Below are 15,834 nucleotides of genomic sequence, written 5' to 3' on the forward strand. Positions count from 1 at the left end.
AGTGGAGAGCGGGGAGCGGGTCGAAGAGTTACCAACTGCTGATTAGACCCCCCACTCGTACCACTCATCTGCTGTATGAAGACCTGTTGCGATGGGTCCCGCCATATTGTTGTTTTTGCCACCGCTGTTGTGAAATTCAGAAAGAGCTTTCGCAGCACCAGCCGCCCAAAAAAATGGGCGTGCGTCTATAAGAGCCCTGACATTTGAAAGGTACTCTTATCAAACAAGGAACTACTTATTTGGTTGGAAAAAACAAACTTATCTTGAACTGTAACTGAAGAGTACTTAGGGAAAAATGAATCCCGTCTATCAAAATGCTTGTGGGGCCTATAAGTAATTTGCGTTCTCCATTTCTTTGCTTACAGCTTAAGGGGAACTTGTGTCGACGACTCTTTAAGAGCTTGTTTAGAGGGACCCTAACAATTTCATTGTTTCTTTCTAACGGTCAATTAAAAGTGAGTATCCACATCCCTTCGCCTGCTATTATTAAGCCATGCCTCATGATTGCCCGACTTTCTTAGTCCTTGCACCAATAGTTTCTAAGAATGTTTTATGAAAAAAGGAAAAAGACAAAAAACAAAAGAAAAAAAAAGAAAAGAAAAGAAAAAAAAAAAAGAAAAAAGGAGTAATTCCATGCAAAAAAGGAGCAATTCCAATAAAAAAGGAGCAATTCCAATCAAAAAAGGAGCAATTCCATTCAAAAAAGGAGTAATTCCAAACAAAAAAGCAAACAAAAAAAGGAGTAATCCATGTACAAAATAACCAACAAGAGGAAAAGATTATAAAAATACACAGAATGAAAATGGGAAAAAAATATGGAAAAAAGCATAAGAAAAAAGGAAACACACTAACAAAATGGCCAAGAAAAGAACACCACCCACATTACCACCCTCTTAACCATCTCGACACACAAAGCACCAAACACCCGAGCTGTTGAAAGTCGCCAACCATGATGGTCTAGAAAATCGGTGGCCAGGCGTATCCTCGAGATCCCTGCGACACCGAGGCCCACAACCACCACTTGTACATTTGCTAACCCATCCAAGCCACAAAGATATTTGGAGGCGCGAACTCCTCAAAAAGGATCGCGCTTCTGCCCGTCCTCGATCTGTGTAATAACAAAATCTTTTTTCTTTTGTCTATTTTCTTTCACATAAAAATGAAAACAAATATTACGAACACTCTTAACTGCGCTTGCTCCACTCATCGCCAAATCCTGTCCGAATCGATAAAAATTATACGAATCCGTATAAATTTTGATATCCTGTCGAACCGAAACCGATTGAAAACGAACCGTACACCAAACCGTAAACTGCCCCGATCGCATTGAATTTTCGATATTGTTGGAAAACAAAACAGCCACGTTCAAAATGGCATTCTCCGTCGAAGCCCATACCAGCCAAGCCAGGCCCAAGAGTGAATCAAACAACAGCATCCCAATCAACCAAGACCAGAGCAACACCAGCAACATCCTTAAGAGCAACCCAAACCATTGTGCCGCCGCCGAGTCCAACAAACAACAGAGCAGCGCCGACGAGGAAGGCTACCGAAAATCCCAGAGATATAATATTGACGATCCAGGAGCCAGCACGAGTACAGGCGGCACCCACATTCGAGGAGACAATCCGGAAGGACAACGCTACTTACCAGGATTTCCAAGGCACTGGCTCCCCAGTCTCTTGGATCAACTGCTCCTGCTCCAAAAGGAGAACGAGGCCAACGGAGCCTATGAAGAATTCGCCGACGTCAACGATCACCACAATACCGATCGTGATAGACAGCAAGCCAACTCCCAGAATTCTGCTAATCAGAGTGCCCACAAGCGGAAGCGGCAGCAACAACAATCACAACGGGACAGAGCCCAGAACGCCTCAAACTCGCAACATCAGGATTCTCTTTTTACCAGGGTCGGTACCAACGCGTCCGCCAGCCAACCAGGCCGCGCCTTCAACGAGTTCTTTAGTAAATCAGAAAGATTCGGCGAGGAAGTGCCCTATCTCAACGTACCCCACAACTGGGACGCCAACATCCCTATCGCAACCAGAAACGGTGGCAGGTTTACCGACTACGGCAATGGTGAACCAAACGGTCCCGGTTTCGTCGAGCGCGCCTCAGACACAGACCCTGGCAGCCATGGCTGGTGTCCAGCTGACAGGTGCGGACGAGCCGCCATCCCGCTGGGATATGAGTGGAGCAATGCCTACTGCCACAGTTGAAGAGATAGACGTTCCGGTGTTCATTGATGGTGAGTACTGTGTTTTGTGTGTGTGTTGCCTGTGTACCCAGCACTCTCTCATTACTGTTGCTTTGTAAAAAATACGAAAAAGCTAACAAATGATTCACAATCAGTTGGAGAAAGAGTCAGATAGCAGGCATCGAGCTCGGGCCAGGATCCCCAGGATCTGGCGCCCGCGCTCTGCCAAGGACGTCGAGGTACAGTCACCACGTAGCGGACGAAGGCGAAGATCACAGTGCAATGACCCATTAAAGAAACGAGTGAAAGATTGGGGGCGGTCTGGGGGCCTAGGTGGCCCCACTCCGCTCATGTTCTCGGTAAATGGCAACGTAATTACTCATACGATCGATATCTGCACGATATTCAATCTATGTACTTCCATTTATCGGTCACTTCTTTCCCCAACTGTTTTCCTCACTTCATGCAATCCATCTTGAAGTAAATCCTTCGTTAGCTTCATCCTAGCAATTTTTTGTCAACTAAAAAACCGATCTACTAGAAAACCGAATTTTTAAGAAATACTTTTTTGAAAACTGTTCTGTTCCATTTCTGGGAAATGAAGTGTCACAAAATATATTTCATTTAAAGGGTCCCATTAGTTCTGAAATGGGCACACATCTCTTTATTCATTTAACGAAAATTGCAAAAATCCCTACTGCATTCATAATTAACAAGTATCTTAAAAGACGGAAAAGCGCTGTAATTCGTAATCCGTAATTGTCGACATCTCTTGATAATTTTCTTACAAGCATATCCGTGTTATACATTGCATATGTGACATTGAAACATTTGATACTAATTGGCATGTCATGCCTTTAAAATCTGTTTAAAAGGGTATACTAGATTCGTTGAAAAGTATGTAAGAAGTAGATGGAGGTTTCCGCCCTTATAATGTATATATATTCTTGATCTGGATCAATAGCCGAGTCCAACTGGCCATGTCCGTCTGTCCGTCCGCCTCTCCGTATGAACGCCTCGATCTCAGGAACTACAAAAGCTAGAATGTTGAGATTGGGCATGCAGCTTCCAAAAACATGGACGAAGCGCAAGTTTGTTAAATTATGTTTCCACGCCTACTATAACGCCCGCAAACCACACCCACACTTTTGAAAATCGTTTGGATATTTATTCAATTTTATATTAGTCTTATAAATTTCTATCGATTTGGCAAAAAATTTGCAAGTTCATACCGAATTATTGTTTCAAAATATACAAATTAAATATTGCCGTTTCAACCATTTAAATTAAATTTATCGGTGTAATGTAAAATGCCTACATACACATATACATATGTATATGTAAGTTAATTGCCAAACTTCTCATAGATTTCCACTCATTTATCAAATTTTTCGTTTGTTCCACACCTAAATTGAATAACGATTTTTTGATCGTTGGCCTTGGAGAGGCATTTTATAACAAAATATGAGACTTTTCTTTTTAAAATTCGCGTATTGATTCACTTTTCCAGAACGAAGATCTTTTCGTTTCGAGTTTTATATTTAGCCATCAATGCATTTTTGCATAGCGACTAAGACTGCGATTTTAGGTTCTATTTCCTTTGTTACAAGCTCTTATCAATGCAGGTTGAGATGAATCATATGAATGACACCACCCCTCAACTAATTCCGCAATTAAGAATCCGTTTTGGTTTTCTGAACTTCAGCACCCGAGTGCGAATAAAAGCGATAAGCCAAATAGAAACTTCTGGATAGTGTGTATCTTTCATGAACGACTACTGATATACAATTCGCTAATATGTATAGGTCATCCGATTGAATTACCCAATCAGAAACAAAGTTATAATCATACCACCAATTATTTCAATACATATGTATAATTGCCATCCGTTTGCGAGTGAATTGCAAATGCTCATCACCGATGAGCTGGCTGATTTATATTCTGCAAAGAGAGTTCAGTTTTTACTTTGCTTCTGGATTACGAATAAATATCACCTTTTTAAAGCTATTATGTCTCAAATTCATGAAAATCGCAGTACAAACATTAAATCACGTACTCCGGTAATCCCTTAGTCTACAACAGGTTTTTCTCTTTTTCCATGCAGGGATTGCTTTTTGATATATTCAAATGAAATATTTCATCATTTTCCATAGGAATTCTCTTTCAATCAAACAAAGAGGCTCGCCGGGCGTGTGACGTCAGAATCGAGAGAGTACAGCAGCTGATTCATGACCCAAATTCTTGTTGCACGTGTTTCTAGCCGGCTAATTTAATTTTTCTATTTACTCACTATTCCCTCGATAACTAGTCAAAATGATAATACTTTTCAGAGTATTTACATATGTAGTTAGGGGTAATTTAATGCTTAATTTAATATAAATAACCTATTCCCCTTCAATGTACTGTCCCTTTTGGGCTTATTCAATATTTATTGTCAAATACAATAAGAATGATCGGAGAAAATTGAGAGCGAGCATTAGTTTGTGAGAAACACAGACATCTGCTTGTGTGGGTGTGTGACCTCGCTCACTCACGCTCTCTAGCGAAAGAGATAGCTATAGTGTCCAAGCGGCATATCTCACATATACAGACTGAGCGGCTTTCATTCCCTGTGTACATGAATGTGTGTGTGCTTTCGGCAAAATGCATTGCGTATACGCACTGTTGCAACTTAAGGAATATTTAATTCATTTAGTTATTTTGAAATTGGTGTTTTAAAACAATTTTACAGATTGTTTTGGCAATTTTTACTGATATTTTTAGAAGAAAATACGATTTTTCCACTTTGGTGATCTTCTAAATAACTTAGGGTCGGTTGGTTCACTTCTTCTCGGGAAACGCAGTTCTTTTTTGCAAAGGCACTTCCATAAATGGCAATATTACATATGTATATTCCTCGCTCTGGTGAAATTCTAGGGACAATTGTATTGGTGCAAATAAACACACTCCGAACGGTTAACTTTGATTTGGACAGCTCCTAGGCCGGTCAAAAATCTACACATGTAATTGGCAGAAGAACCCTGCGTCGTCGCCGGCAAAAAGAGCAAGAAGGCAAATATCGCTCCACCTTGGCACTGAACTTGCTGAGGGTGCGAGCGGGATGGCTTGCTAACTTGTTGCGCCGACAGCTACCTTTCTATCGCGCTCTCTCTCGCTCTCTCTCTCTCGCTCTTTGAGAAAACATATTTGAGCCTCAACGATAATCATTTCGTGTTTAATCGTTGCAGTGTGCAGAAGTGTTTTGTATTGCGGGTGAATCTGAACCGAAATAACACTTTAGGCAAACATACGCATAACATAACAACATAGAAACGCATAAAAGGTGAATATTTTAAGGAACTTTTAATTAATAATAGATTTCATTCATTTCATTGAAAATGGAATTGCGATTAGTTTACAATTCTAGGCGATCGCCCCACATTTAACCATTGTTTTTGTTTTGTTTTCGCATTTCTCATTTTTAGATTTACATACATGCCAGTTATTTTCTCCGAAATTATGTTTTTGTTCTTGAAAGTAATGAGTTTTTCCAAAGCCATCAGCTAACTTGGCAAACACACAGGCACGCGCACACACAGAAAAGGCGCGCAGGAACGATCATGTCCGATTTTCGTGTGGTTGTTGTCGCGCAATGCCGGCAGATATGTCTCTTGAATGTGTGTGTGCGACGGGGAAGAGAAATAATACTAGAGGACTGTTGGCCAAATTTAAATCGTCACAATTGGCGGAAGACGTAATGGATTAATAATTTTATACTCTTTGGTTATACTCAAACAAATGCGTACATATTTATATTTTATTTAGTTGACACGTTTTGTTGTTGTTAGTTTGCACAGATAAACAATTAACATAAGATTTGATATAACCCTTTCTGCACTTTTTGATTTTCTTGTTTTCAATTTTTATTTCCAATTGTTTTATTTCGTTTTTTTCTTTCACATTGACTAATTTCACAACAAACGGCGAGCGAGCGCGAACGAAATGCTCACTCGTTTTGTACAATACAGCGTGTAGAATGTATGGGTCGCGTAAAATAACACAGTAGCGCCGCCATGACGTAGTAGTGCGGATTAAAATGGGAACTTGAAAGTGACACTACGTAGAATATATATTACGTAGATATATATCTACTTGACGTTCTCGTTGTAACTTTAAATCAGATGAGTCATTAATAATTAAATATGTACATATACATATTTAAAATAATTTTTTGCAATCAACAATTAACTAATACATCACCCCTTTCGCCTAATAACAAAAATTGGGTACCTACGACTAAATTAAATTTACGCGCATCCATATAGCACGATCTGCCTCAATTTGAAATGACTTGTACTAATAAATGAATTTGTTTACTACAGAATACCTGCAAGAAATAGAAGCAACGTCATCAACGTGCAGCAGCAAAAACGGAACGGAGATTCTTACTGAGATGGATAATTTTGACTTTGATATAAACATGTTTGCCCCGCTTTCGGATCCTTATCCGACTGAGTCTGAGGGCAAGAAGACGGAACCCTACAGTCCGGCCATGGACGAGATGAACAACGACAACCTAAACAACGACCTTCTACCATTGGATGACTTGCCTAACGAGGAGGAGACTTTCGACATGACATCGATGTTCGGCAGCGGCATCGACATCAACCTGGAGCAGGATCAGGAACTCATCAGCATACTCCCCAGCTTGCAGCGGACGGCCATGCTCACCGGTTCAAACGACCCCTTTCTGTCCCAATGCCCGCAGTCCTTATTTACATTCAGCACCACCAAATACATCTCGGAGGAGCCGATGATCTCCGACAACTTAGAAAACAGCAGTATCGTTGGCTACAGCCAGGAGTCGCTCGGCCTTGAGGAGGATGTCAAGCCCAGCGGCAGCTTTGCCAGCAGTGGCGGTTCAGACGTCGCCGTGGCCATCCCAGCCTCCATCCAACACCCCATCCTTACCAACCTCAAGCGATCTGCTCCGGCCCCCGTGCTCGAGGCGCAGTCCAACAAGCGCAGACGACCTGAGCTCAAAATCAACACTGAGGTAACGCCAGCAGTCACCCTAACCACGCCAGAAGTTATCGAGTGCCTGGATCGTTATACGGTAAGTATCTGTAAAAAGCAGATTAAATTATGTACCGAAGAGCTGTCAGCTCTTAGGAAGCCGAAATTCCCAGCACTCTCTGACTTACTTGTTCTCTTCAAGTTGCAGCTCGAGGCTCGCACCGCGAGTACCAGCACCAGCAACACCTCCAACAGCAGCATCATCATCTTCCGTCCAGACATTGTAGAGGATCGACACAGTGCCGATGAGGAGACTACCACCGACTTCTCGCCTCCAAACACACCACACAGTAACTACTCAGCCAGCTCCAGCTGTGCGGCGCCCACCTGCCAGACCGGATTTGGTGGATTCCTCACTGCTCCCCAATCGCCCGCCTATTCAGTAGCCAGTACCTCCGCGTTCAGCCCTTCGCCATCCGGTGGAATCAGCGGCAAGCGGAAGCGCGGTCGCCCTGCCAAGGACCATGCCGACGGTCCCGATCCCGAGCTCATGTCCGGCATGACCAGCGAGGAGAAGAAGGCCTACCAGGACAGAATCAAGAACAATGAGGCAAGCCGCGTATCGCGCCGGAAGACGAAGAAGCGTGAGGAGGAGGAGAAGAGCGTCGAGGACGAGCTGGTGGCAGAGAATCTGCGACTGCGTACGCTGGCCGATGAAGTGGCATCCAAGGAACGCAAGTTCAAGAATTTCCTGATGCTGCGCATGCGGAAGGATAGCACTTTCGCTGAGCAGGAGTAGCACGGAGATTCTCGTAGCCATAAAATAGATAGACCTACTGTTGTGACCTAAGATTGACGTTTAGTGCGGAGCATAAGCCTTAGTCATAGTACTCCTCGTCGTCATCCATTTGTTTAGTAACTTAAGTTGTCGTTGAAAAGGTTGAGAAGCAGAAATCAAATTTCCATCTGGACATCAGTTTCGCACGAAATGATGTCAAACTTAAATCATGTAAGCCACTTATTAGGCATAGTGATGGCGCCCGAGGTGCGCGAGGCGTGTTTAACTTTAATTTTACTTTTATTATGTTTTTGTATCCGCATATATGTTTTTCTTCCTAAGCGTAATGAAAATCAACAAAAAGCACACAAAAAAATATGATTACGCGTTTGTATGCTTTAACCCCATTGATGAACAAAAAAGTTTTAAAAATGTCAACAAAAAAATATGCTATTGTTAAGAACAATTGATATGTATATTTTACAGATATCAACGTATATAACCGTAATTGTTTGAATAAAGACCATGTTTCCATAAACATGATAAAGTCAAGAAACTTCATATATTTTTGAAGATTTTACTACGTTCCTCATTTTTTGGGATTCTACAACAAAATTGCTGGAAGTGTTTACAGGAATTCTAATTCTAATTCAATTTTACAATTTTGTTAGATTTTAAACCATATTCATAGAGCATGCTTTGATCGTAAACTAAGAATTGCACCGACTTAAAATTTTGATCAACTGCCTAACGGAATTAACTAATAGGCAAAGTAACAAGTTTGGGGTAGACTCAATTGGATTTGGGATTTGACCCCAGCGAAAACGGCGAGTGGGGCACGACAACACGATTCGAGATTCAGCCAATTGTGCGGGTGTGATTCACGGCAATTACTCCACCACTTGGATTTGATTTGAAGGGGATTGCGGCAGTGCAATTTGCTAGATGTTTGTTGCGTGTGGTGGCAGTAAATTGTTATAGCTGCTGCTGTTGGGTAAACATTTGAGGTGGCTTCGCGCGTCGTTCTCATGGAAGTGGATTTCAGGGAAAGGTTTTACGCCTGCTGCTCCTTAGACCCGTAATTGTAGTGGAGGAAGCGAAGTCCCTGGATCGATTGGGCGGTGGCATTGGTGGCGTGGCAGGCAAAGAGCAGCCAATTCCTGGGCTGGACCTTGTAGGCAAATCGCATGAATATGCACGAGTACAGGGTCAGAGCTGGAAAACATCAGGGATTAGCATTTCTGGGGGACATATTTATCTAGGCACAGAACAAAATATATGCTTAATTTGCTATAATTTCCATGTCTCTATGTGCTTATTGCCTCGGGGGCATATTAAACCGATGGAATGCAAAAAAAACTCAGATTAAGGAGTAAAATGCTGACCAAATTTAGCTTAATTTGTTCTCTGTGCAATCTTATCGGTAGACGTTTCGACAATTTCCGTATCTGTCTTATCAGGCAATATAGAGTGATTTCTTTAGAACATATCACAGCTGCTCTGATTACGACATCTTGAGCGGGATCTTTCGATGCCAGTTGCGCGTGTCTGGGTGCCAGAAGGAGGACAAAACGCAAGGGATATCCTTACCCAATGTCATTTTGCCGGAGATGAATTTTGGGCTCTTTTGTGTGTCGGCGAGAGCAGCCACCGGGATGCCCCAGTTCGCCACAGGGCCCCAAAAGTGGGTACTGCGGATATAAAAAGGAATATTTACAATATGCCATATATGGTCAACTGATAACCACCAAACAAACCTCATAAAGTAATCCCGCCACTCTTTCGAGGCTGTTGTGGACATAGTTCTTCTGATCGACATGATGCTACCGACTTGCTAATTGAAAATATTCGACCAGAAATGTTAATCAGGAGCGCACCTGGTGGAATAATTCAGATTAGATTGCCTGTGTGGCGCAATATAAATCCGAAAAAATCCCGTCAAGGTCTTACAGGTTGTTGTTGTTGCGCCAGCTGCTATCGTTGTTGTTTGTTTACCGTCTGGAATACCTTGATATTTAAACACGGTGAATTTAAAACTGCAGGCCGCGTTGCAGGTGTGGAAAGAGTGTACCTAAATATTCACAAGCTAGGATTTACGTTTTGTTTATGTGTCGGCCGTGTTGTCACTCCAAAAGTTATATAAAATTAGTGAAACGAAAGGCAACAACGAGTTTTCTCTGCTGCGTCGCTGCCGCGCCGGAGATATCGATAGCCCGTACAATCGGTATATCGCAAGGGTCACACTTAGAAATGGACAATGCACGAAGCGAATGCGATAGTTTTTAATAATTTGTAATAATATATTTAAATGTGGAAATATACTTTTGAAACGGTTCATTTGTGTTCATGCACTATGCTAAAACTTATATTAACAATATATAAACAAAAAAAGAATATTCTAACATGTTAAACAGTTCTAAGATAATATATAAAAACATATTTAGATACTTTCTTAAAATATGAACAAATCACATACATTATTTATATAGGCTTAACTATTTCTAAAGTTAATCGAACATTTTTCTCAGGGTAAGAAAATGAGTTTATTTATTTATTTTTTAAAATCACGCGGTTTTTTGTTTACCGATGTATTTTTTCTACAGCCAGCTCATTGTCTGATTGCCATTTAGTGACAGCTGATCGATGTCAGGCAATTACTGATCGCTACAACACTCGAGGCGACTTACAGTATCGCCAGATTTGGCAGAAGGAGTTCCTTCCCTATTTCCGCCTACAAGCGGATGCTTTATGTGCATTAAGCACGCTAATTACAAGTGGGCGTAATGTGCATTTGCAACGCATCTGCTGAAGTGCGGGCGCCACGGTTTTCAAGTGCTTAATCCACCACGCGCTTCCGCTCTTCAGTTAATTCGTGCTCTTCCGGCTCCCTTAAAACGACGAAGGCGAAGAGAATTGGGGCGATGGTTTCTGCGCCGACAGCATGCGCCAGAGTCCTTGGCCGCGGCGGCAGAGGACCAAGGCAGCACAGCCAGCAGCATCCGAGCATCCTGCATCCGAAACCGAAGCCAAAACTCCGGCTCAGTGTGAATTTGCGACTCGAGAGCGACGGCGGCTCAAAGGAAACTTGGCTCGGTAAATGGTCCTGAACGATGGAATCCTGGCAACAACAACACACCACGTCCTCTGTCTAAGTAACAACAACAACAAAGTGGCAAAGCGGAATAGGCAAATGGAAATTGTTGGCAGTCGATGCCGCTGCCGACTTCGGTGCCACCGCTCTGCCAACTTGTAATCCCCGTGTGTGTGTGTGTGTGTGCGAGTGTGTATGTGTGGGTGCGTGCCAGTGTTTATATGTGGTCAGTGTGCCATTTTGCAAGCATTTTCCAAGCATTTTTCAAGGAAAACTAAATGAAATTCGAATTGTGAACAAAAAAACACCTACAAGAAAGTCCAAAAACAGAGCAACATTTTGATTCCATTTAAAAATATAACCACTTCATCATCAAATGTTTACTTCGCGTCATCAATTGCCTCAGAAAAACACGTAAAAGAAAACCTTTCTACATAAAAATCAATCCTGTAAAAGAAAACCTTTTTACAGAAAAATCAATCCTACACATAATGCTCCTTTTTTTGTATGCCTGCATTTGTTGCTAGTAAGCATGAAATTTTCGTACATTTCCCACATTAAGTCTGCCAAAAATGTTTTTCCACGCGAGAAAAAAAGGAAAAGTTTAAGAGAAAAGCAAATGAGCCGCTCCCAAAAAATCCGAATTTATCAACAACAACAAGAGCACAAGCAAGAAGAAGCGTGAAAATGGGAAAAAGCAAGAAAGAGCAACCACAACAACAGACAAAGAAAAGCGAAAAATATAATTGAAAATCAAAGGAAGGGAAATACAAAGGGGCCAGATTTGTAGAATTTTTTAAGGATTTTTAAAAGTTTTTTAAGTTGTAACTATGCAATCATTGGTGAAAATTATTTGAAGCGAAGCCTAATACTTTTGTTTAACTTAAATTGAAGCTGATTATATGAAATAACATTATTAAAATTCAATTTCAAGCGCTCAATAATAAAATCAGTTAGTTTTGTTCCCAAAAGCTCAAAAGGGGAAACATGTAAACTAAAAAATACGCATAAAATATACTTTCTGTTCCAAGTATAGCTAAAGCATATAGACCCACCAAATAAGACGACCTACTTAGCAGCCCTTGAAGGTCTTTGTCGTTAGGTGGACACTTGTGTTTTCCTGGGCGAGATTGCCGGACATAATTACTCTCTCCTGGTGGCGCATCTTCGCAACTTAGCATCTTCGAAATGTCCCCAAAACGCCTCAATTGAATAAGTGCCAAATGGAGGCAAATAGCTCAAATAGGCTCCTCAGGCCCACTTAAGCGCACTAACCCAGTGCGACTGTGTACTCCATACTATGTAGTTAAAGTGTCCGAGCTAAACAGAATCCAAATCTGTTCACTTGTTTGCCGTTGATTCAATCAAGCGCAAGACGGCACAATCACCCGCACCCATACAAATGCAGAGAGCTCAATGCAAATTGAGTTTATTGCTCGGTCAATTGCGGCGCACTCGTAAGACATTTATTTTATGGCCCGTAAGCAGATGAGGTGATTTGCGTTTAGTTGCCCGACTGCCACCCGTGCGAGGAGTTCGAGATCCGTGGAAGCATATCATAGTGGACCGTCTTAAAAGCATCCTTTGATTTCAGCAGGAAAGTGTTTTGAGTGAGTGAAATGCCAAGCTGAGAAGTGGAGAAACCAAGTGCAAGACCAAAAGTTTACAACCAAATGATAATACAAATATAATACAAAGCAAACGAAAGTGTTCAGCAACAAACATTCCTCGCCCCGGTCACAGGATCAGGATATATACACATACTTAAAGCAAGCCTAAAAGGATACGCATACGGATAAGGATAAGGATAAGGAGCCACAGATGCAGCCCTAAGTGAGTACGACTGCAATTAGCATTAGCATAGCCACTAAGTCGTCAATCGAGCGTTTCAGTTTCCGTTTCAGTTTCGGTTTCCGTTCAGTTTTTGGCTTTTCCTACCAAAAGGGCGTGTGTTTTGTATCCTCGCCTCTCAGCATCTCTCTTTGCGTGTGTGCCTGTGTGTGTGTGACGCTTTCTCTCAGCTTTCGCTCCTTGCTGTTGTTGCTGTCGTTTTTCATTGATGTTGATAGCCTGGTACATCATCAACTTGCTGCTCGGCTGCGCCTCTTTACTTTGGGTGTAATAAAATTGATGATAAAATAAAAATGGATAATGGGTGATTTTCGGTCTTCGTATACGTCTTCTCGAGAGAATTCCGAGCTGAGCGCCCACAGACGGCAGCCAAAGCCATCACCATCAGCCAGGAGCCAAAGCCAAGAGTCCGTTGTTTACCGTCTCTCATTTTTGTGGAAATCAGCACCACACACACAGAAACCACACATTTCTCTTTTGTCTCTTCTCTGGGCTTACACCACGTTACCACAAACACAAACACACATTCGCACTTTCTCTTTAGCGCTGTCTCTCTTTGTGAGTCCTTTGTGGGTTACTTGCTGTGTATGTGTGTGTGGGGGTGAGGGGGTGCATCCTGTGGCTGATAAGAATGCTGCACAGTTGTTAATGGCTCTGAAGGCTTGCAACATTTTAATCACGATAACAGCCTTCGATAAGAAATATCAATCATTGTACAGGAATGCCAATGTACAGTGAAACATATTTTTAAAACAAAAAATATTTATCTAAAAATAAATATTCATTTGGGAGAACAATTTCGGAATTTTGTATTTCTGTTATTGGAAAAATATTATTATTTGAGAACGAAATATTTTCCCTAACTGGACGGCAGCAGCTCAAATTTTCCATAAAAAGGCGTAATCACATTGCCCGTTAATTGCATTGAATATTTGCATAACTTCCACATTACATCTTATCATTTATACATCATTTGCTCTACATTTCAAATCAATTTTTAACACGTACACTGGTTTGAGTAGACTGACTTTGCCATGGGAGAGGGGGCGAGATAAATACGTAGATCTAGGACTGGAATTCAGGGGGCTATTATCAGGTGCTCCCGCCCCCAGAGGAAGCCGAACTGCTAGGAATAGGAGGACATTAAGGGAGCACACGTTCCGTCTTAGTCGGATCCTGGAATAATTTGGCCGTCGTATCGTATTTAGCCGGGTTAATTACCTAACATTGTGTTGATGGCTTAAGCGTTTCATGGGACGCCATAATGTGGCCGGCGTGTCCTGGAGGCGCTTTTTAAAACGCTACCAATTGTTGTCCTGCGAGACGTTATTGTTGTTGCCCCTGGCAATTGCACACACAGATTGGCCGCAATGGTTTCTTGGCCGCATTGAGACTTCCGGCTTGATGCCGTGGAAATGACTGCGATAAGGTTAAATATTAATAGGTTTTCCGGCTCCTTCAACTCTTGCTTGTTCCTTGTTTTATGCTTCTTGCTCTTTGCTCCTTGCTGGCTCTCAGATAATTTCTCTAGCGACAACTGTCTGTCTGTCAGTCAGGCGTGTCCCTTTCTCCCTTTCTGCGTTTGTCCCTGTCACTTAGGAAAACTTTTCAAGCTGCCTTGGCTGTTTTTGTTTTTGTGTTTTCCTATTTTCCTTTTTTCCCGTTGGCTCAGCTCCTTTTCGCCTGGTTCCCCCTTGACTATTGGTGATGGCAGCATTTTAGAAATAAATTAAAATTTCATTTAAGAGCTTTTCAGCTGAAAACTTTCTTAATTACAAATGTTTTGTTGTCTGTTTCTCTGTTTCTGTGTACCCCATGATGTTCACTCCAAAGAGAAAAAAGAGAAGCCCTTAATGTCTGTCAATCGATGGGCGTTAAGTGTTCTGTGGCCTGGTCGGTTCAAGGTTAATCTGGTGGCCCATTACCAGCTTCCGTAGGGCTAAAATGTGTCAAGGTGCTGATGGTTAAGCGCCCCAAGATATGCAGCGCGAATTCGGCATAAGAGCCGAGCACTTCAAATAGATTGCCTGCAAATGGCCGCAGCCAACACAAATACCTCTCATGAAAATACGAAAAATATAGACAAAGGGCAGTGGCGGCGGGGTGACATCTCTTGGTCAGGAGCAGGTGCCCCGGAACTCAGTTGGCAGTTGCATGCAAAAATAATCAAGCACAAATGGCACAGCAGCAGCAGCAGCATCAACATCCCCACACCCACAAGCCATGCACTCAGCCCACACAAAGCTCACTGGGGAAATGTGGAATTCAAAAGAAAGAAGAACTTTTGGAGCCCTCTTCGCATGCACTTAGATGAGAACGACAGGACCAGCAGCGTCCACAACAAAGAGCAGCAGGAACAAAAACAACGAGTCGAGTAATGACAGCAGCAACAGCAACAGCAACGCCGCCACCGCAGCAACAATGGGGCCAAGTCCTGGCCACGCCCCTCACATGCTGGCTTGTCTGGCTGCCAGTGGCGATTCAGGGATTCATTCATCCATTCATGCGCTCTGGACGACGACACCGACGTCGCCGGATGTGTGGCAGTGGGTGGTGTACACAGCGGGAAATGTGGGCTAACTGGTTGGGTTCTGGTCGAGTGCAAAAGGGTTTTCCCCAGCCGACAACACATTTATAACTTCCTCGCTTGTGGACTATATGAATAACAATTTCTGGAGCACAGGAAGGCAAGTCATTTAATTTGTGATGCTTATGTAAGAAATAAGAAACAATTGCATTTTACGAACATACGCAGGTTAAAAAACGTAAATTAAAATGATTAGAAATCACCACGGATCATAATTAGTGCTAATAGCAAAGTCATCATTGTCCAGTTCAAAAATATTTGTTATTCGAATTGAACTAAATCACTTAAAATCAGAAATCGTTATATAGATCCATAAATGTCCAGAAACGAGTGATTAT

The 15,834-nt window shown here is 42.2% G+C and overlaps 2 protein-coding genes across 3 annotated transcripts; one reads left to right on the top strand and one right to left on the bottom strand.

Annotated features, from left to right (window-relative positions):
- Positions 1-365: 365 nt before the first annotated feature.
- On the top strand, positions 366-8,007 carry LOC6553877. The gene is made up of 4 exons (XM_026975771.1): positions 366-455; positions 1,360-2,245; positions 6,556-7,289; positions 7,392-8,007. The coding sequence occupies exons 2-4, from the start codon at positions 1,729-1,731 to the stop codon at positions 7,986-7,988; spliced, it is 1,848 nt and encodes a 615-aa protein (XP_026831572.1). The 5' UTR covers positions 366-455; positions 1,360-1,728; the 3' UTR covers positions 7,989-8,007.
- Positions 8,008-8,495: 488 nt separating this feature from the next.
- LOC6553876 (mitochondrial pyruvate carrier 1) lies at positions 8,496-10,201 on the bottom strand. Of its 2 annotated transcripts, XM_015154208.2 has the most exons (4): positions 9,918-10,201; positions 9,725-9,844; positions 9,558-9,658; positions 8,496-9,182 (listed from the first exon to the last, which is right to left on the bottom strand). In XM_015154208.2, exons 2-4 carry the CDS (start codon positions 9,784-9,786, stop codon positions 9,022-9,024), a joined length of 324 nt encoding a protein of 107 aa, XP_015009694.1. In that variant the 5' UTR covers positions 9,787-9,844; positions 9,918-10,201; the 3' UTR covers positions 8,496-9,021. The 2 variants fall into 2 exon arrangements, with proteins under 2 accessions (XP_015009694.1, XP_026832369.1); XM_026976568.1 differs by lacking the exon at positions 9,918-10,201 and having other exon boundaries at positions 9,725-9,890.
- Positions 10,202-15,834: the final 5,633 nt, after the last annotated feature.

Source organism: Drosophila erecta, unplaced genomic scaffold, assembly GCF_003286155.1.
Source record: "Drosophila erecta strain 14021-0224.00,06,07 unplaced genomic scaffold, DereRS2 tig00000000-arrow-pilon, whole genome shotgun sequence".
NCBI classification, from domain to species: Eukaryota; Metazoa; Arthropoda; class Insecta; order Diptera; family Drosophilidae; genus Drosophila; species Drosophila erecta.